A 25705-nucleotide genomic window follows, 5' to 3' on the forward strand; every position below is an offset into this window, starting at 1 on the left:
TTCATTTTTAAATTTATACAGTGAAACAATCCTATAAAATGATTTTTCTAGGATGCTACAAGGCACATAAATTACCAAATATAAACATAGAAAAGTAGCCAAAATCATGAAGCCCACATACAATTTAGCTATATTAGAGGCGTGCGAATGATTTATGAGAATGCAAATCACTTTATTTACAGGGTAATGAATATTTCACATTTAACAATAACCAGCAATAAAAAGAAGGGAAGGAAAAGCTCATACCCCAGAACAGTGCCATGTTTTGGGACTCCAGAAGGACTTGGTTTCCTGCAGCTCGTCCTTGGGCCCGAGGCTGTGCTCCTGCTGCTGCTTCCTTAGGGCTGCAGAACATCACCTGTGGAAGCAAGCAGCTCCCCTGTCTGACACAGGAAGGGGCCACCTCCCACTGCCCCATGCTTCCACACCGGGCAGCTTTGTGAAAAACAGAAAGGATCTACACACACATCAAACACTCAGCATTGTCTTCAGTTTTAAATAGTAAAACCGTGTGAAGGGGCTTTTCTTTTCTTTTAAGCAACGGCTTTCAGAAGTTGTTTGGCATGCAATAAGCCATTATATTCTACTAATTAAGAAGATTGAAAAACAAACGAATAGTCAATTTTTATTTCATTTCAAGAGACATTACCAAATCATTTCTCCAAATACCCATTTTCCACCTGCATATATATATTTCAACTAGACTAATGGTCAGGGATTCAAAGTAATAAGATTTTGGTACAAATACATTTCATTGTGTATTTTCTTCCATTAACAGGATGCACTCCTTTACGTAGCTCTAAGTATACATTCATGTAATAAAGAGTAATAATTTGGCTAAAAAGATATGTCTATTTATTATCCGATTGTAGTAATCTGCCTATCGAGGGTAATTTGCTATAAAAGATACAATACTAGAAATAAATAGTTCTAAATTCAAAGATCTTCAAAATGGGGTGTCATTTCCAGTCTGTGTTAAATTTTCCAACGTCCTTTTAAAGCATTACCTAACTTCACTACACTTGGGAGAATAATTTGGACCTACATACATGAAGTCCCACTCACACGAGAAGCTTATTTCACTTAATCTCCTTCTTGGTTTTGTAATGGGCAGAAACAACCAGATAATTGTCTGGATTCATGTCCCTGATGTTTGGAGCTTTGCTCTGCACTGGGGAGGTTTTCCCATCGACTCGGGAGATCTGGAGCATTCGGCAAGGGTCGTGCTTCAGCAGGTAACCCGCAAAGGTCTCCCAGCCGCCCCCAACACGAACCATCACGTGCTTGTTGTGCAGCATCTGGAATTACAGGGGAGGAAAAACCAAAAACACTCCTGAGAGGCAGCCATTCCTAAAGGAATCATGCTTTTTTTGCTGTAAAAAACTGCTTACTTTAATTGAAAGTCAAAAAACACGTGATGATAATACATAAAAGGAAATACTGTACAATAAAAGAAAAGGAAGAGAAATACCAGAGTGGTTTTTATTTGCATTTTTAAAGTAAATTAAAAAAAAAAAAAGTAAGAAAATGAGCTGGTATTTTAAACTAAAGGTATTCATATTTTATGCAAATAAATGCTACACATTTTCCTAGTTCCTCAGAATGGAGTCTTTCTGTTCTTCACGTGTTCAGTAGAAATATGTCAGGGAACATGAATACCTAAAGATTTTTTTAAAAATATATTAGTAAAGACACCATTTTATATTGAATTGAAACTGGCTTTTCTTTATAGGAGTAGTGAAGGGCAAACAATCAAAACAATTTCCCCTATCTTTGAAATATTTAAGAAAAAAAAATTAAGAGAATGAAGTTACATTTATTTTTACAATTAAGTTTTGCTGGCTATACATTCTAATAAAACAGCTTAATGCTGCAATTAAAATAATCCAATGAGGTACATCAGAAGTAATTTCTCTATGTTTGGAAACAACTGAATTTTCTGCCTAAATTCAAATAAAAGTTTTCTTCAAGTGCCAGTGTACCTTCTCCTTGCCTACCCTTGAATTCAGTTGGTGATTTTACTAATTTCTTCCTTTTGTTTCTCCATGCTGATGAGTAAAATAAATAGCAGTGAGGTATCGTAAAGCAGCACATTCTATATTTTATTGGTTTATTTTATAACCAACGTAAATGCCACATTGAAAAATGCTTTGATCAGGATATCTCATGAAATGCTAAACAACATTTAGCTGTAGTACAGGAAATTAAAAATTGGTCTGGTAAAAGGTTTCTAGAAGACATTTGACACAGTCTGGGTTTTTGAATTTGGATGTATGGCAGTGATGCCAATATCGAGACGTACAAAACTCCCTTGAGGGCTGGCAGTATTTGCAGTTGGGACTTAGATGTTACATAAACCTTTTGTAACACAGCATAGCAAACAAAACAGGAAACATCCTCAGTCAAACAAAATCACACATTATAGAAGGCAAAAAATTAACTTAAAAAAATTCCTCAACCAAAGAACCCCCCCACCTCAGCCTATTGTTTGAATTCTGTGACATCAGGAGAAAGACTCACCTGGAGTGAAGAAAGCATGGCCAGTTGTACATCTTACTAAAGTTTGAAAATCAGTTTACATTTATAAGGAATGGAACTCTTCATTAGAATAAGCAGCTGCAGATGAAATCTCATTTGACAGTTTTCATTTAAAACATGGTTACACAAGGAAATTCTTGCTTGTGCACTTTGGCTTTTATGTGAAACACAATGTGCAATCAATTATGGACACTGAAAAATTAAGTTACTTCTGATCCATCAGAAAGAGGTGCTCAAGCACTCTCAGTTTGATGAGTATCTCCCAGCTATCAAGCCTGCTCTGGGTTGTGGAGTGTTCACTTCTGCAATAGCTGTACACAAGTGAGATTTTTCTCTAGATTGATGGGAGTGAAAACAGAATCAGACTTTTTCTCTCAGGGTTTGTATTTTAGTTTCAAGACTTTGATTTGAGCTGACAAGGATATGAGATTTGAATCATACCTTTAGTCTGGATAATATATCATGAAAGAAACAAATGGTTTTTGCATCAGGTTTGAAAACTGAAGTTCAAATTGAGACAGAGCTTTAAGACAGTCTAGAGAATTTTATTTAGCAACTTTCTTCTCTTTGAATGCCTTAAAAAGCTTTTGAGAAGTGCCCCAAAAACTTTTAACATTCAAACAACTTAAGCCAAACTGGTGCAATACAACATGGAGTGGGGAGGGGTTGATTGTGCCTGAATTTCAGCTTCCCTATATTATCATAGGACGATTCATGTTCCAAGAGCAGTTGGGCTTTTGATTAAGATGCAAAGTTAGCAAAAAGTATGTTTAGTTCAATTTCCCTTGCTGATTACTGTGCACACTATAAACACACTATTTCCTGATGCTTAGGTTAAATGCACATCTTTTGTCTTTCCCCTCTTTTATCTTTTGTGTTATTATACTATTACAAATTTTACTGAGTGTTTGCTTTCTACGGGCTGAGTTTTTCTACATCCTAAATGTAGTAACTGCTTATGCTGTGCTGTGTCACAAATGCATCATTTTACTCCTACAGTCATATTTTGATGTTAGTAACATCAACATGAATCCAAAATAATTCTGCTAGTTTCAGAATTGCTCCAGCTCCACAGAAGAATGAAAGGCTTCTCAGCATGGAAAAAAAACACCAACAACTTACTCTACTTTCTAACTGAAAAACCAATATTCTCCCCAAAACACTTCAGCTGAAGATGAAACTTCTGAGATTTCATATTCCATCCAATTCACCTTTTCAATTGCATCAGATCTCCGAGAAGAAAAAGGTTGGATTCTACAATATTAAAGTTTATTAGTATCAATTTAAATACATTAATGGCGTACATGTATTTTCACACTGCTAGCCAGCCAACTAAAACTAAGAAAATCCTTTCTGAAAAAAAATCCAACTTATGTTTATGATTGCCATAAATTCCATTATTTCAGTCTGAAGGAGGGCTGTCATTAAAGCTCTTTTCTCTTGAATCTGTCATTGAATCTACAGTGAACCAAACATATAACAAACCAGAGGACCAGAAAATAGCATTTCAGAGGAAGAAATGATAGATTGTTTTGGTAGGCACCAAGGCTGTGTCCAGAGATAACAAGGGAAATAATTAATAGAAGTTAGGTGACCCTAAGCTGTCATTGCATAGCACCTTGGCTTCAGAGTAAAATATAGTCTAGGCAGTTTTCAGATCCATCAGTTTGGTGAGTTTGATGCCTTATTAAAGAGGTATTAGGCTGTATGTGAAGACAATAAGTTCATCTAAATAAGCAGCATTTTACTGACTTGAAAAAAAAATCTATTCTGTTTCATAGGAACTAAAAATCTGGCCCAATATAGTTACACTTCTGTGATGCTGACAGTTTAATCAGAAAAAGAAACAGGTAACTTTCCCAGGCATTGCCCTGGGGAAGCTGTGAGAAAGCTCAGGAAAAGAATTAAAACAATTCTTACCTTAAGTCTCTGCAGCTGGTGTTTGTGAACATGTGGAATATGTTATACATGATGTTATGGAAAGGTATTTACAAAGAGGTGTTGTTCCTAATTAAGCAATGGGGTGACAGGTGTCATTAAGAACCAATCAAGTTCTGGGTGAATGATGTTGCTTATAAAAACATGAAGTTTTGTAATAACGTAGCTCTTATGCCTTCTGAAAATGCATGGAGTGTGTCACCTTCATTCCCATTCCTGACTCAATGGTGACACACTCAGATTATAACTTTCTTACAGAACATTTCAGGAGGTGAGAGGAAGAAGAAGAAGGAATTACACACTATAGATCTGACCCAAGTACTACAAAAGCCAACACAAAATGCCTGCTGAATCAAAAGGAACCTGGAAGATAAATGCAGCAAGCTAAGGCAAATAGAGTTAGTTGGTATGACTTCATACCAACTTCAGAAACAGTGTAGGCTACATACTGAGAGAACATTGACTATAAAAATTGAAGGTGTTTGGCAAAATAATGCAGACCACCACACTAGTGGCTGTGCAAAAAAAATTTCACACTTACAAAAGTGAAATATTAATGACATTGCTAATGAGAAGAAATCAGATTTTACTCAATATGAGCCACTTAGACTTACTGTCATCAGTAGATGTATCTTGTTGCTTATATCTTAGGACTTAAGGATCCTTCTTTGAGTGGCGTTCAGAGCAACATCATGAATTGGGCTTCTAGATCAGTACATTTCACAGCATCCCCAGAAACATCACAGGTCAACACTAAGAAAATACCACTGTTCTGAAGACTTATGTGCATTACTGTAGCAGACTGCTGCCCACAGCAAGCTTGAAGGCTTTGCTGCCTCCACTGAGAGGTGCACACACCTATTCTGTCACCCACAAACAAGGCACCCTCAGACATGGTACCTCTAGCTGATGATTCTGCTGCAATCCCCACTGATGCTAGATAGGATCATTTTTGATGATCTACTCTCCTGTCTGTGAAAAATAAATTACTTTCTCAAATCTCAGCAGTATTCAGCATTCACCAACCATTCTTCGTAAAAAAAACAAACAAAGTGAGACCAGGATACAAATCTCAGACCAGGAATGGGACTCAGATCTAGGCTTTTAGTCTGCCCCAGTGAGTCTCTGGGCCTGTATCTAGAATATGCTGTCGTCAAGTAATGACAAATTATTCTGCAGTGGGACATTTTCATGGAGTAGGACAACCCTTCCATGTAAGAGACTGCAGTCCTTCCCAGTTGTGAGAAGAACTGATGTTTGGTGCTGGCAAAAGGTGAAGTCTTGGAATTTGATGCACATATCGATGAAAAAACATTATCAGCAGACTTGAGACACTACTGCTTCAGGAAACAGGGCCAGCAAAATTAGTCTTCCAAATCCCCAGAGATTCCAGTGCTTGGCAGTTACCCAGGTATGCTTGAAGGTGGCCACTGAAAATTCTCACATTTATCACTTAATGTGGAAGCAGGTCTAGCTTGGTGAAGCCCTGAGACAGACTCCAGACGACTGGCAGTGTGCAGAAAAGTCTGTGCAGCTGTATGGCTTCCCAGGGGCTCTGATGGCAGAGGTTCAACATCCCTGACAGTCACCAAAACATGCAAAAGTTCTTGCTCACAGTCCATGCTGATAGTCCATTCAAACAGGATGGCTGGGGGCTGGCCAAGAAGAGGACACCACCATAGCAGGTGGTAGAAGGCATTCATACAAAATTAGATGTTTTCTAAATTCATTCAGAGATGCAAATTTTCTGAAATTTATAGGTAACTTTGTTACTACATGAAGTTTTTCCACTTCTCTGAGAATTCAGTGACCTGAAAACACCAGAGTGTGTAATAGGCTCCTGATTATTTGCTTGCAAGCCAAATGTAGATATTAAAAATATCCCATTAGCAAAGATTATGCAACTTCATCACTAGAACTCCTCATAAAATTTACAGCAAAATCCTGAAGTATGATCTGATTTAATCAGCCAGGTTCTATTTAGAGACAGTCCTATTTTAAAAAGTTTATAGACACTGTAGCATAAATATGATAAAAGGCAGTACTGCTCTTATACACAGAAGGATCACTTACACACAAGGAATCAGGGGAGCAATTCCCATCAGAATACGGAAGAAAATCAGCTTCCAGTGGGAAAGCTAGAAAGCTTCTCTCCAACAACACTTCCTCTTGGCTTTCATTCCCCTTTTGTCATAGAATTTCTGTCTTCTTAGAGAAATGTTTTAGTCTAATAAAACAGTAAAGCTTATTTTAGACTTATTTTAAGGAGTCACTTATGTGCCTGAGTGCACGTCCAAGGGATTAGAACAAAACCTCACCTCTACAAACCTGAAAAAGTGCAAATTATGTAGCCAATTCCAGCTACTAATTATTAATCCATACTGAAGTAATCTATTTGCAGTCTATTAATGTATATTTTGGCAGATGATAATTTATTAGTCCCTTTATTAGTCCTATTATCCTAAAAATAAGTAAAGATAAGTAAGTCTTTCTCCACATGAAAACCAGGAAATATGCACTCCTCATGTTCTCTTATCATCCCTCATTAAGTCACATTTTGCCTAGCTCTCCTCTTTATACAGGATTATACAAAAATGTTTTTATAAAAACGTCTACTAGTTTTAAAAGCTCCAGATGATGCAACCTCAGCCATTACATATGGATTTGTTTAAAGACCAGCTCTGACTTTCTGTGTTGTCATTCTGAAGCCCCAATAGAATAGCCTGCACTTCCTCTGTTTCTTCAGGCACCATGATAATTACATAGAAAATAGATGGCTCTCTGGATTAACATTTCCCTCTCATTTTTGGGGAGTTATATGTTGTGAATCACATTAAACAAATCTCTCTTAGCTGGAAAAAAAGGTCATAAAAAAGCTCAGACTGAAAAAAATACGTCAAAAACATATGTTAATTGCTTGTCACAATATTTCTAGCTACACTACAGTTTGGTTTTAGCATTAACATACTTTCTGAATTACAAAGGATTTTATGTTACATCTTTGGCTGCATCAGATTAACAAGTATCCACTTAATTAATTTAAACAACTTCTGTTTCAGATCAAAAGAACAAACAGATTTTGTTTACGCAAACACAAAAGGCATCTAAATAATCATTCAGATATGTAAATACCCAAAGGGCTATTTAAACATTAAAAGTATTATTAAAAGAAAATGGCAGGTGTAACTATCCACTTTTCTTATTTTCAAAATTTAGCTGTCACTTCCCTCTGCAAACAAAATTCATCCAAGAGGACTGCAGACATCTGTCTGCATGCGGGACACTGAGGAGGTCAGCTACAGTAAAGACAGTGGTTTTAAGCAAACCCTTATCCTTTTGAAGGTAAAAGTAAGTGAGGTTTTCTGCAAAACTGTGCTGACTACTAAATGCCATGTAGTCCTCCTAGGCAAAAACAATAGTAAAAGTACCAAATTAAAAAAAAAAAAAAAAAAAGGGAATGGCAGCAGAGTGGTATATTATATATAGTGGCATGTTTAAGACAAGCACTATCTTCTACTTAAGTTATGGCAAGATCCCTCATCTGCCCAATGAAGAATTTAGGGTTCAATTTCATATTTTTGTACCATTTTCCATATTCAACTCCAAACTGCTTCAGATATCTACAGTAGACACACATTAATAGTGAGGGCTTCTTTTTCAGCAGTAAGAATGAGATAGTGTTATTATTGTGATCTATCACAGATACCACTGTATCTTCAAAGAAGACTTACTCCTTAAAAAAAGCCATCTCTCTTCAATTAAGACATAATGAGAGACTCATAAGATTTAGTGGGCAACAGACACGCCTAACAGTCACTATTCTATGACAGAATTTTTAAATTCTAAGTGTGTTTTCATTAAATTTTCTTCCCTACACAGTTGAGTATTCAGGATTTGTAAAGTGATACCAGCTTATAGTATCATTATAAAATACAATATTGGGTACTATAACTTGTTACTGTAATATAACATTGCATTATATTCTTAAATATATATTACCTATTGTTTCACACTTTAACCTAGTAATACATTTGGAAATAAAGTAGAAATGGATATGTTTAAAGATATAAATAAAGTGAAGATCTCCTTGCTGGACGCTTACTCAGTAACAGATACACTTTTTTACCAAGTGAAACCAGTTACACATTTTCAAGAAATGAGAGAGGTAGTTCCTAGTGAAGACAATGTGAAGTCCAATTCTTCAAAACGTATTTTGGGTCATGTGTTTTGGAAATCTGAGTCAGACCCTTTTATTAAAATGAAAAGGCCCCTAGGATAAAGGTTTTAAAACCCTAACCACTATATTCTTTGTTAATTAAATCCACTTCTTTCAAGCAGCCTTCTAGTTCTCCTTTTAATCTCACAGATATTTCTATGAAAAGACATGTAACAACATCAGCTGTTTCATTTCACTAAAACACACAGCAGAGAGTTCTTGTCATTTAGAATAGGAAGTTAACTCCTTCCACCCAATTCATTTTTACTTAACTGATTAGTCACTTTGCTTGTGTGTTGATTTCTCCTTTTTCTAAACTGATATTCCTGTCCACTTGGCAATTGCCTCCATTTTCAAAACTACTCCTTTCTGTGAAAAACTTAAGCAAACAAGGGTAAGTGAAGAGGAGTTAAAATGAGATTGCCTTTATCTTTTGGGATTCAGTTTCTTTTCAAGCCTTTTGTATTCCATTTGTGTATGCCTAGAGATTAGGACCTCCTTTGGGATTTCTACCTCATGACTTTCCAATTTGTTTTTGCAGTAATTACTCAAGTTGTTAAACTACTTTATCAGTCAAAAATCTTGTTTTTCACAGTGCTTATGGAATGCTAATATAAGATGTCATATTTTCGGTACAGTGCTGGTAACACAACTGGGAATAGAAAACATCTGTAAGTGTTTGCTATTCCCAAAAGTAAGTGGCTAGTGATTCCACTGTAATCAGACTGCTGTAGCTCAAAAACAAACACTTCATATATTACTATACCTTGTTGGTATGACCTATATTATGTTAAAACACTGCTTAAGCAACTTATAATTCATACATGATTGCAAATGACTCCTAGCAGGAAGGCAAGTGGAAACTGTAAAACCATTTAAAAATCTGGGAACAGTGCTGCCAAGTATCACAACCCTGCACTTTTCACCATTACGCAGGGCTAAACCCTGCTCCACTCTTTCAGTTTGTGCAGAAAGCAAATCTCCACTAACCCTCACAGCAGTATGAAATGAAAACAAAATCTGACTTATATTTAGTCACAACTCAGGAAAACTAGCATGTAATCAGGTCAGAAACCCAATACTACAGGGAGAAAGTTTGCAAATTGTTCCTAGAGAGTTCCCCTAGAAGAGGTACAGAAGTGGAAAATCTGATGGCTTACTTACATCTGGGTTTATAAAGGTCTGAAAGAAGCTAGGAAACACATATTTGATCATGAAGACACTGTGTATCTAAAAATGAGTAGGATGCTAAATTATTAAAGCCCTATGTGATCTAAGAGAAATAAGTAATTTCACAAGCCTCCATTTATAGCAGAGAGCAGGTAAATGACATGTTTGCAGAGGTATCAGGAACAACGTACCAGAAAAATTTTTTATTTTATGTATCATCAGAATATCATACTATGACAGCACCACAGCCTCCCGAAAGGGGCAACACAATGGCTGAAAACAGTACTCTGATAAATATAAGAAATACTCTGATAAATCTAACAGTACTCTGATAAATCTAACAGGGTATCACTGAAGATCAGCCAGTTGTGGATTGTGAGAAGTACATCAACAGCAGGGTAGTGACGGAATAAGAAAGTAGAAAACAGGATGTGGAGATGAGCAAAATGGTAACAACCAGGTGGCCTAGAAGTACCCACTGGAATGTTAGAGACAATAGTACCTGAGAGCCAAGGTGTCCTGTGGTGATTGATGCTGTTACTGTATTCCGTATCTCACCACACATATCTATCTGTGCCAAAAAACTGTTACTGTCTCTTTCAGATCCTGATGACTTGAGAAGGCTAGAACAGAGCCTAGAGAGAGTTAAAGAATAAAGTAGGTTTTTATTAAAAGGCCTTAAAGGATCCACCTTGGGCAGTACAAGAGCCTGGCCAGGGCCAGGGCTACACCCAAGATGAACCAAAATGGTCACAAAATGGACAACTGCTCACAAAGTCTCACACTTCTGTAAGGTTTGGTCCATTAGCACATTTGAGTTAATTATCCAATTATAGCTTTAGGAAGTCCCATCCTTCTTGTTTTCTCTCTTCCCATGCTCTTGGGCCTGAAACCTGTAACAGTTGTCCTTTGTCCCAAGCTAGAAAAGGAATTGTTTTGCCTCCCTACCCTGTGAAGAGAATTCGTTAGCACTTAATATGAAGCTCAGAACTACAAAGCTAGACAGCATGGAATCTGAAAAATATAAAAGCTAAAACTTAAGGCATCACCCTGTGTATGTGGGGTTGTGATCATGGGTGTTACCAAAATCTCCCTGCTCAGGTGGTTTGCTGCTTTTCGCTGCATGGTGTTTGCTTACGGGCTGCTTGGTCTTTGCTCAGGGAAAAGTTTTGGTTTTTTCTTTTTTGTTTCTTTTTTTCCCCCTTGGCTTGGAGATCAGGTTTGATCTTCCTTGGGGGAGTTCTTTTCAGCAGGCATCTAAGAATAAGCAAGAATCTAGCAGCCCACTGAAATCCTGAACTGACGTAGCACATGGGATAATGAAGGATAGATAGGGAAATCTCAAGGCAACTCACAATAATTACAACTTAAAGGACTGAAAGGACAAATTGGAAGCGAGACTGTCAACACTGTCCCATAAAGTATGGGATCCAGCAAAGCAGTGATTTTTAGCTGATACACAGTCTGCTGAAGAGATAGTAGAGATTGTTGCATAATTTCGGTGATAAAGAAAATTGCACATGATACCTGACATCAGGACCTGAGATATCTGCAAAGACCCATATGGAAAACTGTGCCCGGGAAACTGAGAATTTCACAGGAATGAGATAGGAACAGAGAAAGATCCACTTGCACAGTGAAGTGAATAGAAAGATCTCATGAAGCCTGACACATTGAAGAACAGTCCTTTGATTAGTGTAGAAGTCCCAGTTTGAGGGTGAGCATTTCTGCAGTCATTCTGTGTATCATTAAAGATACTCAGAAGCCATGAAATAACATCTTGCCTTCTGCAAGGCAAGTGAGGAAATGGAAATTCTTCCCTTTCACAATGCAAAAATGCAACATCCTTCATCTATTTGTGCATGGCAAGAGATGAAGTCAATATGCTTGGTATAATGGCAAAAACCACTAATGCACAGGAGTTCAGCAATGTGTATAACTGAAGCAGCCAGGAATTGTTTTAGAGATTGAAACCACAGCCAGGTAAATCCTGTATGGCACAGATAGCTATTGACCTCTGGAATTAACAGTTGTGTTAAACATTTCTGCAAAGGGAAGGCATTGGGACTGACTGATAATAATAAGCAGTTAATGAAACTGCTTATTTCTGTTTCCAGACAACAGCAGGCTCATTGAAATAATTATTCCAGGTAGTCCTGCCAAGCTAACTGAAATGGAGATACATTTTTGAATCGATAAAAATAACACAACAGTTCAGACATTTGAAATTCTTATTCTTGATTGAATTTTCCCTCAAACCTTACATTTGGCTTCTGTCTGAAACTATTTCCCAGAACTTAGAAATAGCATATGTTTCATGTCTAACACTAGATCTTGCTTTACTGTTTGAAAAAGGCATCCAGCACAGGTGAGCACTCTGTGTACAAGAAATAAGACAGATGCAGAAGTAAACACAATTCCTGTTCATTAAGAACAAGTGTATTTCTGACAAGTGAAGGAATTTATGTCCTGGACAAAGATTAATAGTATCAAGGAAAATTATTTAGACATGGGATTCATGCTCAGAATGGTATTTGCAAGTACAGGGACTGTGCATTTCCAAGCACTTTGGGTGACATCTGGTGACATTGAGGCCTGAGGGCAACTAAGGTGACACTTTTTTGTTTCCTACTCTCTAGACACGTATGTCTGGGCCAACCACAAGGGGGACCTTGTCCCTATCAACTGAAATGTGTGATATTGAGCAGAAATCTAGTTCCTGACTCATAAGAATTATTTTATGCAACACTCAGCAGATGATATGGCAAACACATGAAATACATAAAAAGAAATCAGACAGAGTTTATGAGAGTAAGTGAAAGTGTCAACTTTCAAATGCTATGTCTGGATGGAGTTATGGAAAACCATATGTATTAAAATCAAATAATAGGGGTAGGGGAAGACTATTTAAGAAAAGAATTTAAAAAACATTAGCATTGGCCTGCTAAAATAAATTTATGAGAGATTTCTTAAAAAGAAGAAAAATACTTTATTCTTACCTTTGAATAAAAACACTAAAAAACAACTAATTTTGTTAATTGTAATGATTAATCTTTTTATTAGCATTTAGAGCCCTGAAAAGTTTCTCTTAAAGAAACGCAAATTGATACAGACAATTCTCTCTCACTTTCTAATGTCAACTAAGTTTTTACCCCTCAAGAAATACCTCTAAAATAATGTATTAGAGCAGTGAGGTAGTAGTAGTCAGAATAAGTTAGAGTCAGAATTTAATAACAAATAAAAATATGAGTTTTATTTATGAACTGTGCACAAATTTAAAACAGAAACCCCACTGAATACAAAAAGGAATTAATTTTACCCAGACTATCAAGAGTCTCCTAAGTTACATTCCTTTAAGGATGTTGAGTCACTTACAGAGTGTATTCATGCAGAGTGATCATCCATTTAGATTTTGCCCCTGAATTCAGCTCATCTAGGGTTTCATCAGGCAAATGTGCGTGGGCTGCATGCGAACATGCTCGTGTTACAGGATTGCAGAAGTGCATGGAAATGTTCTTACGAATCCTGGGGTGCCATCTGTTCTCCAGCTATTTTTTCAAGACTCATTCTGTCTCTTCTGATTTTCTGCCTCAAAACAGCCAAATAAAAGAAAGTACCTCCTGCAACTGAACAAAAAACTGCACATCTTCATCTACAGAATTCTTCTCACTGCTTGCCTCTGGAAGTGATGTGCATGTGGTAAGTGACAGATGTTTTAAGTCCAGCGCAGACTGATTTCAGTTACCACATACACCCAACTGCAGCCATCTATGGGTTTCCCTGTCTGGATTTTTTTTTTTTTTTTTTTACCTTCCAAATTGCTTTAAACAGCTACTTGCAAGTGTATGCAAGATTAATGCAGAAGCTGGAGTTAAAATGCTTACTTGTTTCTTTTATTATGCGTCCCCATCCTCTGGGATACCAGCACAGCAAACCCAACAATACCTTCCCTGTAGTTGTGATCTTTGTAATATTTGTCATGAAAGTGATTGTTGGCCATTTTCCCCAGATCACTGACTTTTGCCCCCTGTTGAAATAAAGATGCTGCCAGTCCTTTAGTGGTTAAAATCATGACCCATAAACTTTAAAATTTTGCTTAAGGTATTTCAATTTATCCAACATTCAAAATTAAGTCAAGTTGAGATAGGTATGGTAACATTCTCAAATTGACCATAGCATTTCAGTTTAATATGTAAGTCCAAAATGAATAAATAAATAAATAAACAAATAAATTGACATCTAGAATCATTGCAATTCAATTCAGTAGCTTAGTATAGCCTATTAAAAAATTCAAACTAAACCAATTCACCAACAAATAAATCAAAAAAACCCCACAAAGCCAAAACCATCGAACACATCAAGTCAGGATTGCAGTAATAAAGAAAATCACAAGGAGGCAGGCAAACATCACAATCAATTAAAAGCATGAGAAATAGAAATAAAAAAAAATATACTCCAGAGAAATGAAGATTCCTAAAAGGATAGCACTTTTTCATTTCCTCATGCAATAAAAACTAAAACAATTTAAACATTTCCAGATACCTTAACAAGGAACTGAACACCATGTATTTTATGCTTGCAGATTTATCTTTGGGAAGAACTAAAAAAATAGATGATACTGTAGAGGTTTTCTGCATTACTAGTCAGTGTCACAAATACTTTGATTTTTAGATGCTTTTCTGCCTTCTATGAATTTATTTAGGATTAGCAGCTGCCTCATTTGATTTGACACTATCAAGTAAGCAAAAGGAAATTCAATAGTTTTAAAGTGAGGGTCCCAACAAAAGAATACCAGAAAGATTTGAATTTTTCTGGACATTCTCAGAACTGTCTTTACACTTTCAGATACAGAAACTGCCTACATATTTTTGCATAAAAACTTCAATAATGCATTTACTACTCTGGCTTTTTACTTCTTCCTGGTATCACTTTCAGGAATGGCAAGTGCTGAGGTTTCTGATCCAACCCGTAAGAGAAAATAATACGTAATGACTATAATACTATTTCACTTCCTCAAATTTATGAGATGTAGGTTTAATTATAAGCTCTAAAGACATATTTTTCACATGTCCTTCAGCAAGTAAGTATATTGTAATTCTCTACTTCAAGTCTCTAGGCTTGGTATAACAACTTACTTTGTCCATTTCATCTGTCTACAGGCTTGCCGGCTAGTCAAAGGGAGGAACTGTGAGTATATGTGAATAAAATATCAACATTAAAAGGTACAGTTTCTGATAACTGAGATAAAACCAGTCAGAGGGTAGATATAGTTGAAATCAGGAGTTTTTTAAGATTTAACATATGCACAACATAACTCGTCACTGAATGCTTGCAGATGAAATTGGTCTATGCTCAAAATTGAGCTGTCTATATGTTCCTGAAGATGAAGAACTTATATGGCACAATTTCAAAGTGCACTAGCCCCTGCCTTACTGTGCCTGCAGCTTATTAAAATAAACATATAAAAATAAAGAAACAAACATAAAAGATTACCACCAGCATGATGCATGGCAATGATGGTAGCTATGAAGTTTAATTAAAGTGAGACATGTAAAACTATATGACCACACTGGCAGGTGCAGATCATGTACTAAAATCCAGAAGTTTTCCAAGATAAGCTATAATATGCTTACAATCAGTTTATCCCTGTGCCAAAGAATGAATGTTCCTTTAAAAAGCTTTTTAAAGCAATACAATACACTAGCCAGACATAAAGCCATTTGTCCTTGGTTGCTTAGCAATCCTTGAAAAGAGATGTAAATAAATTAATCCAGCCTTTATTTCTGACTAATTCAAAATTACATTCTATTGCCTAATCATCGTAAATATATTTAACAATACGGTCCTTTAGAAGGAAACTATTATTTATACTATCCTCTACAAAAAGACTCACTAAAATGTGGCTATATTGAGGATACTGCTTACAGGAATCTCTTCTAATAGCATCAGCAATACATAAATAAAATTGAGACACATCTATTTTTTTCAAGCATGGGTTATACTTCAGTAATTTAATCCATCTACTTTTCCTCCATCTTTCCTCTACAGGATGTTTATTTCCTGTACTTTCTCCATAACCTAACCCACAAGCTTCATGGAAGTCTGATCCCTGGATTGCAGGTGAGAGAAAATGAAAACCTCCTAAGAAATAGAAGTACAAAGGAATGAGCATTGAAACAGGGAGGAGTGCAAACCTTATCTTTACAAGTGCCCCATGGCAATCCAGTACACCAGAATGGCAAGGAGAAAAGAGGGAGCTGTTCTTGTTCCAATGTCCTAGCTGTCTTGTATTCTGATGCCAGAATATTCCTCAAAGAGATGCAGTACAATTTTAGTATCAGTCCAGTAGGAACTATTGCTTAACATTGACATTAAAGTGAAACACTGCATATGAACATTTGTTGTGGAGTAGTAGTAGCTGCTAACTCGCATTCCTAAAATTAATTTTGTTAATTTGCCCAAAAACCTATGTTACAGTCTAGTTCTACAGAAGTGTAAATTAATTCCCAATATACTGAAAGAGATTTTCTAGTCTGACTCTCTTCCAAAAAGTTCTGGAGCATGGTGTGAAGGCTTGGCCTCATTTGCTTCTCCCCACTGTGCAGGTGTAGCAGTGGCTGTAATCCCATCTCCTCCCACTCAGACTCTGCTCTGAGTTCCCAGGTTTGCACCACTCCAGACTCCACCTCCTTCCCTTGAGGAGCTGCACCACAACCCTCACTGTGTGTAATGTGCAGTAAGGAACTCTGGATGCTGCACCAATGCCACTCTTTCTTTATCCTGAACTGTATCATGTATACTTTTAAAGAAGGAAGAGTACATGGACAGAAGAACAAATAATGGGCAGAAGACTTCAGAAAAGAAAAATACTTCCCCCTCCCATTCATATTTATACAATTCCACTTCTACAGCTTCATTCAATTTGATGTCCTTTTCTTTTGAAAAATGCTCTCCTAGATTCATAACCCTGTACTTTCATATCATAAGCCTGTAGGTGGACCATGGTAAAGTTAAAAACACGAACTGACCAAAATTTAAGATTAAAGGTAATAATGTGTATAAGTCTGTATTTGCTCTGTTATTTCCTATATGTCTTGTGAACAGACAGTAATTAACAATTTTTTTTAATTTGTTGAGCAGTTATCTTTGCAAAATGCATCACTCATATATTATATTTTACTCTTTTTCTCTTTTTCCCATTATCTCCTCAGCATAGTCCCGAGTGCCAGCAAGTATCTGCTAACATTGTCCTTCGGCCTCACTCTTCAAATTCAGAAAAAAAAAAATTTACCCTTATATCTTTTAACAACACTCTGTTCTCACTGTGGCCAATATCCAGCTAAATTTGCCTTTACATATAGGGTACATTATAAATGGAAGCAATCTTTATAGTTTCATGTAAATTGAAGGAAATAGCTGAGAAACCCAAGGTCCCAAGAAGTCAGTACACTGCCAGCCAACTCTACCCTGCAGTATCATTACTTCTATTGACCTATTTCTGGAAGAGGAGCAGCTTTCATGGGAAAATTATTTTAGAGAAATGGGAAAACTTTTCAAAGAAAAATATCAGTGAGCTGGCAATATTCCTTCAACCAATACCAATTATATTTATGAGCACTGTCAGGACTGTGTAAGGTACTTCAGAAAACTTTGCAAAGATAACCCATGATTCTGGTTGGCTGCCTACAGAGTGCCTCAGATTCCTTCTGTTTTATGATTCCTAGCTATGCTGGAAACCTTAGTCCATGTGCTTTTAGCTAAAATCTAATAGGTAAAGAACAGAAAAGTCTCAAGGTATGCCTTCCAGTCTTATATACGATCAGTTAAGGGCAACACCAAAATGATGAAAACAATTACACAGAAATCTGGAAACTGTCCTACCTCCATCCCCTGGTTTTTAAATCAACAGCTACATGCATAAGCAAGAAAATTACATTTGGAAAGTATATAGAGGCAGATTGTTTTATTAGATCTTGCTTGAATTTAGACTAGAGGTTATTATTTTAAATAAACAGGCCTGCAATAAATTTATTTAACTCCATGGGTTTCATTAAAATGCCTTCTAATTTACAGAGTTATGAGGGGAGAGCAAGGGTGGCATAATTTCAATAATATTTATCCTTAGGCTTAATTTTCTTTAAATAGTACAAAGCATTCTCTCAAAGTTTTCAAAATTATGTCAGTGTGAGTCTATGGGGCATGATGTTACAAAGTTGGAATGAAATTATGTCACTGTAATTCTATGAAACCAGCATTGTCAGTAATAAACCAAAGCTATACTAATGTGTTTGAAAAACTTTAAATAAAATTAAGATATTACAGATTGCAAACTATTTATCCAAGACTGCAGTCACTGGTTTTGACTATAGATCCAAATACACATATGTATTTGGCTAGAGAGTCAAATCTAGCCCAATGCCATCTGTAGTATTTTACATATTTCAAATCTACCATATCTCAAGTGACTTGACTAACATGGAAGTCTTTGGGCCAAATTTGACCAGAGTGTAAGTAACACTGGGAATTACATTTAGTTGTACATCAACTGGAGAAGAGTACAAATGGCTGGAAAATTTGAACTAGCATACTAAGTGGACAAGATTTACTCTTGCTGCAATGTGAAAGCAGGAAATCCACAACTGGTCACTCTCCCAGCTTCTAAAAATAGCCATCCAAATGCAAGTCAGAGGTGAATTAGCTGCATTTATGGGGATAGCATAAATGCAGAAGTTAACATATGAACAGAAGTTAACATATGGCAAATGGCTGCATGATATTTCACTGATAACAAATTTTCTTGCTACACCTTTTTCTTTTCTTTCTGGGCCCAGATTAGCACTTGCCATCATCTTGAAACAAATTTCTAATATATTTGAACTTAAAATGGGTTTGCTCTGTAATTGTATTGCCATAGAGAAATTAAGGATCAGCATTTCATCTTAAAAAATTTATGACTTTTAGGTATTTAACTGTTTAATTTCATACACATTGCTACTTTGCCACAGTCATTACACCCATTTTTTGAATCTACTTACCAGATCTACATGCATATCCTTACACTATTCCTCCATTAATAATGAACATAACTAAACATACAAATTAGAAGTATTCTGATGTTCTTGTTCTCCACAGCCCTACTTTGACAGCACATCTGATGCTAACTTTGTTCATAATCCTCACTTTTCCATGAGACAGATCCAGGAAAAATCATGGTAATACTATCACTTTTGTTCTGTGGGATTCCAAGTTTATCTTTGGAATGCTTTCCAGGAGTTTACTGTACTTTCATGACACTTGTGAGTGGCTGACCAGATGCCAAGCACTGAAATCCATTTAAAGTGCAGTGAATGTTACCAAAAAACCACACTTCCTTGGCATGAAATTTTAAAGATAAAAAATTGTTGGGGTTAAAAGGAGAAGCAATCAGACTTAAAGAATGCACAGAATTTTCATATTGTGCCATTTTTCTGTGGGGTATTTAATAATTTTAGGATTCTGGTAACTCTCTTGACACAGGAATGAATTATTTAAAGTTTGTATTAGTAATTCAGTTTAGTTTTGATAGCTGCTAGCTGTAACCTGACAGCGCTTCAATTCAGTCACATGGAAATTCCCTGTTGTATATATTCTAGTGTGCTGGATCTCTTTGCACTCATCAGTTTCATATCTTTCTGCAAATACCAGTAGAAACATCGTTCTAGGTTCTGGCAAAGATCTTGGAAAGGGAAAATGTGCTAGTTGCCAAAAAGACGCTGATTACTCTAACAGAGTAGCCCAGAGTTTCTATCCTTTCCCTTTTAATATGTAAACTTGTTTCTGATTTAGAGCCGATTCCTGGCAAAGGTGCTTTCCTCAGTGCTCACTTGTGTATAGCTAGGCTCTACGTTGACTCTCTATGTTCTCTCCTAGAGAACACAAACCACTTTTCACTTACTCAGAAGCATGAATAAATTTTATAACATTTAGTCCTATATTTCAGGACAGGAAGGCAGATCAAGAACACATAATAGGTACAGAAGCAATACTTCCATTGCATATATGCTTTTAAATCATGATTGCAATAGCAAGAATTATGTAGAACTTGTTTAAAAAAAATAACAGAAAAAAGTGCTATGTTTAGACAAATCCAGTATGTACACATCAAGTATGCAAGTATCCTTGCAACCTTCAATACTTCATCCCTACATTTCACTTCCTTCAGATATGTACGTTTTAATTAATGCTGGAATAATAGATTTTCCTTTGATAAGGTGATCAGGTGATGCTTTGGTAAAGCCTGAAAAAGCAATGGAAACATTGACTGAAATGCCTTCTCAAATATTGTCTGCTGTTCATTGCTGCTCCATCTGAACTGTGCAGTAACAGTGCACACCTGTATAGTATGCCCTGGCCATCTCTTAATCCATGAGAAAGCAAGACTTTTTTTTAACCTTACCTCTCCTCCTATTTTCAGGTTATCACAGCAGAGGCTGCATGCTCCATCTGAATATTTAAGAAACCCTGTGTGTCCAAAATTGTATCTACTTCATATTCTAAACACAGACCTGACCAGGAACCACCATTGTAGTTTCTAAAAATTTCAGTTGACTGTCTACAGGTCTGTTAAATCTTTAAAGCTTTATTCAATTTTTACTGAGGAACCAGTTTCCCAGCTGGCACTGAGGAGAGTAATTTCTACAGAATCTTTGTGCACTGATCTTTGTCTTCACAGTGTCTCTCCCTATATGAGTTTAATAGATATTTTTCATTATAGTGCATTTGTTCTGCAAAACAGTTTGACTAGATTAAAAATTAGCATGCAGACATAAATATTTCAAACTCAGGGCCAAAACAGAGAAGCTTAAATCAACATTTCTTTCCTGCATTTGCCATACTTAAAGGGTACAGTTTTCTCTTTTAATTCACCTGGATGTCTAAAAATTACCCAGCTAACATATTAACTCTCCTTGATGTATTTTGAATTGATATTTAAATTTTTAGTCAAAGGACTATGGTTTCACAGATAGTAGTGTGGCACATGTGCATTTGTATGCACCCATGTATAACTGTGTACACACATAAACACACTCCCATAAAATACATGAAGTACCCTGTGCACAGGTAAGATGGGGTATAAAGCAGACAAAGAGTTCCTAAATGCAAACATATGTGTTAGGTTGGTAGATCATAACAGATCTTCATAACATCTTTTCCATTTATGTATTATGAATAAAGCAAAATGAATGTGTGTTGTAAAACAAAGCTTCTTCAGACTGGAGAATCTATTAAGTTAGTATTAGCTTTTGTTCTAAAAAGACTTCACTTTTTAAACAGGTTTTGTTATTATGTTATTCTTGAGAGTACAAATTGTTAGGATGGCTTTTAGTTCTAACTGCATCATGGATAGCCCCAAGCAGTAGCTCTAAACAGAGCTAAAGCTACAGAGATCTTTCCCTTAGACAAGCTTTGCTAATGCTAAGCACCAGTGCTGAGAAATTCTTTCCATTTAACTTTCTTCTCAAAGTATCTCCTAAGCAGTTATTATGAATTTTGAACAGTTAAAAAAACATGAATGTGAAGATCATAGTGTAAAGTGTAATTATGTCTCTTTTCACATCAATATAATCTTTCATCATCAGGATACCCTTAGTTTTTGAATTGGATTCTTAACTTCATTATTAGCAAAAAGGGAATATTACATAAAAATTCCTGAAGTATTAAATGTCAATACATTCCTATTCACTAGAATCTGCAAAAAATTACTTGATGGCTCAAAGTCAAATACAGCCAGAGTCTTGGCTTCAAAAAATACTCATTGATGAGCCTTTTAGATATATACATATGTATGTACTGCCAGACCTGAATCAAACACTTGATCTCCATATTTCCTACAGCAAAGATTTCATGCCACAGACACCATGGCATATAGCAAAAAGCTTTGAGCTTTAAGGCATCTCCTCTGGCTCAAACCTCAGGCCAGTTTTTGGACTAAATGTAAATAACAGTAGAGAAAGACAGAGTTAGAGAAGCACCATCACAAGCCTAGTCAGTATGTTTCAGACATTGCTTTTCACCAGTCTGAAAGAAGGGATGTGGATGCCTTGCACATTTGAAAAAAGCCTTTGCCCTGCTGTTCCATATATAATGAGGTACTCCAAAAGCACTCTTTGCTAACTTGTCTTCAATACTTTTCTGTACTGATGTGATTTCCTGAAGCACTGAGAACCAGCTTTACTTCTCAGAGATTTAATTTTTTTGGTGCTGTTTGCAAGGGACTCAGGGCTAGGTCAAGACTGAATACTAAAATGATAATAGCTAATTTAAAAAAACACTGACCAAAAGCACATTCCCTTTGCTATTACGTTTCCTAAGCTGAATTGTGTTTTAAAATTAGGCCAGTAAGACTGTAACCCTGAGTAAATTAGCTACGTTATAGCTGAATCTGTAACAAAATTATAAACAATTATCAATACATGCAGACCAGGTTTTAATGGCCTCCTTCAAAATCTGGGTTTATGTCCAGAATTGCTAAGAATTGTTAAGTAGGACTTACTATAGTGTCTTTTGCAAACACTATATTAAATTTAAAAACAAAACAGAAAAAAAAAAAAATCCCACCACTCTAGCAAAGACTAAAGAGAAGGAGGGAGATGAGAACAATGTACACTTTCAGCATGAAATTGGCATGATATCATTCTTTGGCTTGCCAATACTTTGAGAAACTGGAGTGGAGAGGAGAGAATGAAAGAGAAACAGGGTTCCTTGTACCCTTACGAAATGCTAAATTTTCCTTCTCCCTCTTGACTGTCAGTAAATCATGAGAAAGTTGTTGAGTAAAAGAAATTTACATGAGCACCACTGAAATTTCTAAAAAACTGGGTTTTTTGCAGCCTACCATTTAACTTGATTTATGTGAGTTGGGTTTGAAGGTTCTGCACAGAATTCTGAATGCTACTATGATTCTACACCTTAGACACAACCGAAATACATTTAAAAAGGAAAATTAAAATAAAAAATATCTAAAATACATTTAAAATGCATACATTTTGACTGGGAAATGTTTAAGGTGAAGAATTTTTAAACCCTATCATATAAAGAATTCAATTTATTGATCAATATAATATTTAATTATTATCTTCAACTACAATGTCTGAAAATAAGTGAGCTGTATTAGTTTAACTGGGTTTATAGTAGGCTAGCTAATAGCAACATGTTTTTCAGGTCTGATATAGAAAGTGAAACCTGAGCTATAAAAAAAATAACTGCTTCAACAATTTTTATGCATTCCTTTGATGGAAACCAGGAGGTATTTTGGAACCTAAAGCAATACCAGTTTAGTTGAGCTAAAATATCTACTAGGGAAAGCAACATGCTAAATGTTATCAAGGGCAAAATGGTATCAAAAGGTTAAATACCTATGTCAGTTAAAAAATAATATTCTAATAGAATCTCATTTTGTGACTTAGCTGGGTTACCTTGAAGTGACCTATTGACATGCTGCATGTAAAATCACGCTAGTAGAACTAGTGTGAAGCTATCAGTTTGTTGCAAAGCCAAAAGACCCTGGCCACCTCTGTCTTTGCATCTCCCTGCCACACCAGAACCACTTGCCCCAGCTCAGATCCATCGTTACTCTAATGGAAAGATTCAAAATTGTGTCTGGGTTTCAGATCGACATTCAGAATGTAGAGATCAAATATTCCTTGACATCTTCCTTCAAAAATAAAAATAAAAATTAAAAATTCAGGGAAAGGAAGGATTTAAGATGGGGGGCTGCAGGGGCAGAATACAGATGAGGTAGAAACCAGCTCCTTTACAGGTAGTCTAACACATGAGAAACCTTGACACAAAGGCAGAAGCCCATTTCCCTCATATTGAAAAAGTCTTTGAGATTATTAAAACTTACTTCAAATGAGACAGAAAATTAGCATGGTTATACATTTGCCAGACTGTTAGAAACATATCTCCTTATGAAGAAATAATTACACTTAAATCCATTAAAGTTCATGTTAAGCTAATGTGGTATTATGTTAAAGGTTGAGAAAGCAAGACTGTCAAGGGCAGCAAACACAGCAGAGGAAGCAGCAATTTTCCATGTGCTGTTTCGTGACAAAGCAGGGCAAGGGATAATGGTTTTAAACTGATGGGGGAGTTGATACAGATTAGAGCTAAGGAAGAAGTGGTGAGGCCATGGCACAGGCTTCCCAGAGACAATGTGGATGGCCCATCCCTGGAGGCATCCAAGGCCAGATTGGATGGCTGAGCAACCTGGTCTAGTTGAAGATAGCCCTGCTTATAGGAGGGAGCTGGACAAGATGTCCTCTAAGCGTCCCTTCCAAACCAAACCAAACCATTCTATGACTCTATGTATGTTAAAACTTTAATGCAAATTTAAAAATTACTTCATGTCGTTTCAGTATTATTTACAAAAGCAATCACAACCTACAAAGTAACAAAAATGGCATATTTTGGGCAACAGTTCTGGCTCTCTTCTGAATAGTAAAAGCTTCAGACAGAGTTGCATCTAGTTGATTAGAGAAGAGGTGTATTCTTAGAACTGCAAAACCTAAAATATCTAGCAAAATATCTAATAAATTCCACAGCATATATTTATCTAAATAGAGTGTTTATAACAACTAAAGCACTTCACCATCTGTTGCCATGATTGAAATACTAGCTTAATAAAATAAGACCATTTTAGTGACCTAATATGTGGAATTTTGTGGGGGCGGAAAGGGGGGAGCTTGAGTTGCATTTTAAACCTTTAGGTAAATCCAATTTTGATGACTTGAAAGCAAATGGTGTGCTTTTGATAGCACACTATTAAGTAATCACTATCAAGTGATGCTGATTTATGACTTGATGAGCAATCTATAGCTGGTCTTCAGTTTAGTAGTTGCTGGTTTTTGTAAATACACTTAAGATAACAGTTGACTCTGAGATCTCCCAAGTTTACTAATCTTTGGCAAAGAAAATGTTTTCTGTGTTTAAAACTTCCTTACAGCAACATATTCTTGCTTTGTTCTGAGATTCAAAAACCAGTGACAACAAAAAGAGTAAAAGGAATTCTCCTAAACGTCCATTAAAACATGCAAAACAATGTTAAAGTGTCAGAGCAGATCTGCTAGATCTCAATGAGATTTGCAAGACAAACTGTTAAAAAAATTATTTAAAAGTTTTAGAAATTTGAGCATTCACCGTTTTAAACATCAAAATATAGGGGAAAGTTAACCCCCAATGAAAGAGTTTATTACTAGAAGATGCATGTTGAATTATGTTGCTTTCCAGAGGGGATAAATAATGGCAACTGCATATCCAGTTTTAACTCCAAATTCCACATTAGGATAGAAGTTTTATCCCTTATCTTGTGTGGGCTGCCACTGACTTCAGGGTATTTCTAACAACTTGAACCAGTCTCTAAGTTGGTATTTACTCTGTAGCATTCATGTGATAATTAATAAACTTTTAATTAAGGCAAAAATGCAGTAATTACCATTTCCTTAATGTTCTGTTGCTAAAGGAGAGAAATTACACAGCAAACTTCAGTGAAAATTCATTATCTGATGCACAAAGCATGTAAGTGGTCTTGGACTCAAACTTCTACTGTCAAGAAGAAAATAAACAAAACCAAAGAAAATAAAGTCAGGGTCAAATGACAGCCTTTGTTGGGCGTTTATGATTTTTGCTGATGAAGGTGCCGTGGAAGCACAATTTTGGTTCCATGTGAACTGGCAAATTCCATTTGTGATATACAAGGAGGTGACCAGCTCAAGAAGCACAAACAGTAACTAACAGTCACTAGTCCAGGGTCTTACAGGTACCTGTGCAGAGCTACTAACACCTGCATTTTAATCTGTTCATGTA

At 36.1% G+C, this 25705-nt stretch overlaps 1 protein-coding gene across 1 annotated transcript in view; it reads right to left on the bottom strand.

Moving 5' to 3' along the window:
* Window positions 1–610: 610 nt before the first annotated feature.
* Window positions 611–25705, bottom strand: part of GAS2 (growth arrest specific 2) — an 84429-nt gene continuing 59334 nt past the window's right edge. Inside the window, exon 8 of the mRNA XM_021528539.3 lies at window positions 611–1298. Coding sequence (XP_021384214.1) covers window positions 1080–1298 — 219 coding nt within the window. The 3' untranslated portion in view covers window positions 611–1079. The remainder of the gene's footprint in view (window positions 1299–25705) is intronic.

The sequence above is a fragment of the Lonchura striata genome, chromosome 6 (genome assembly GCF_046129695.1).
Source record: "Lonchura striata isolate bLonStr1 chromosome 6, bLonStr1.mat, whole genome shotgun sequence".
Lineage (NCBI taxonomy): Eukaryota > Metazoa > Chordata > Aves > Passeriformes > Estrildidae > Lonchura > Lonchura striata.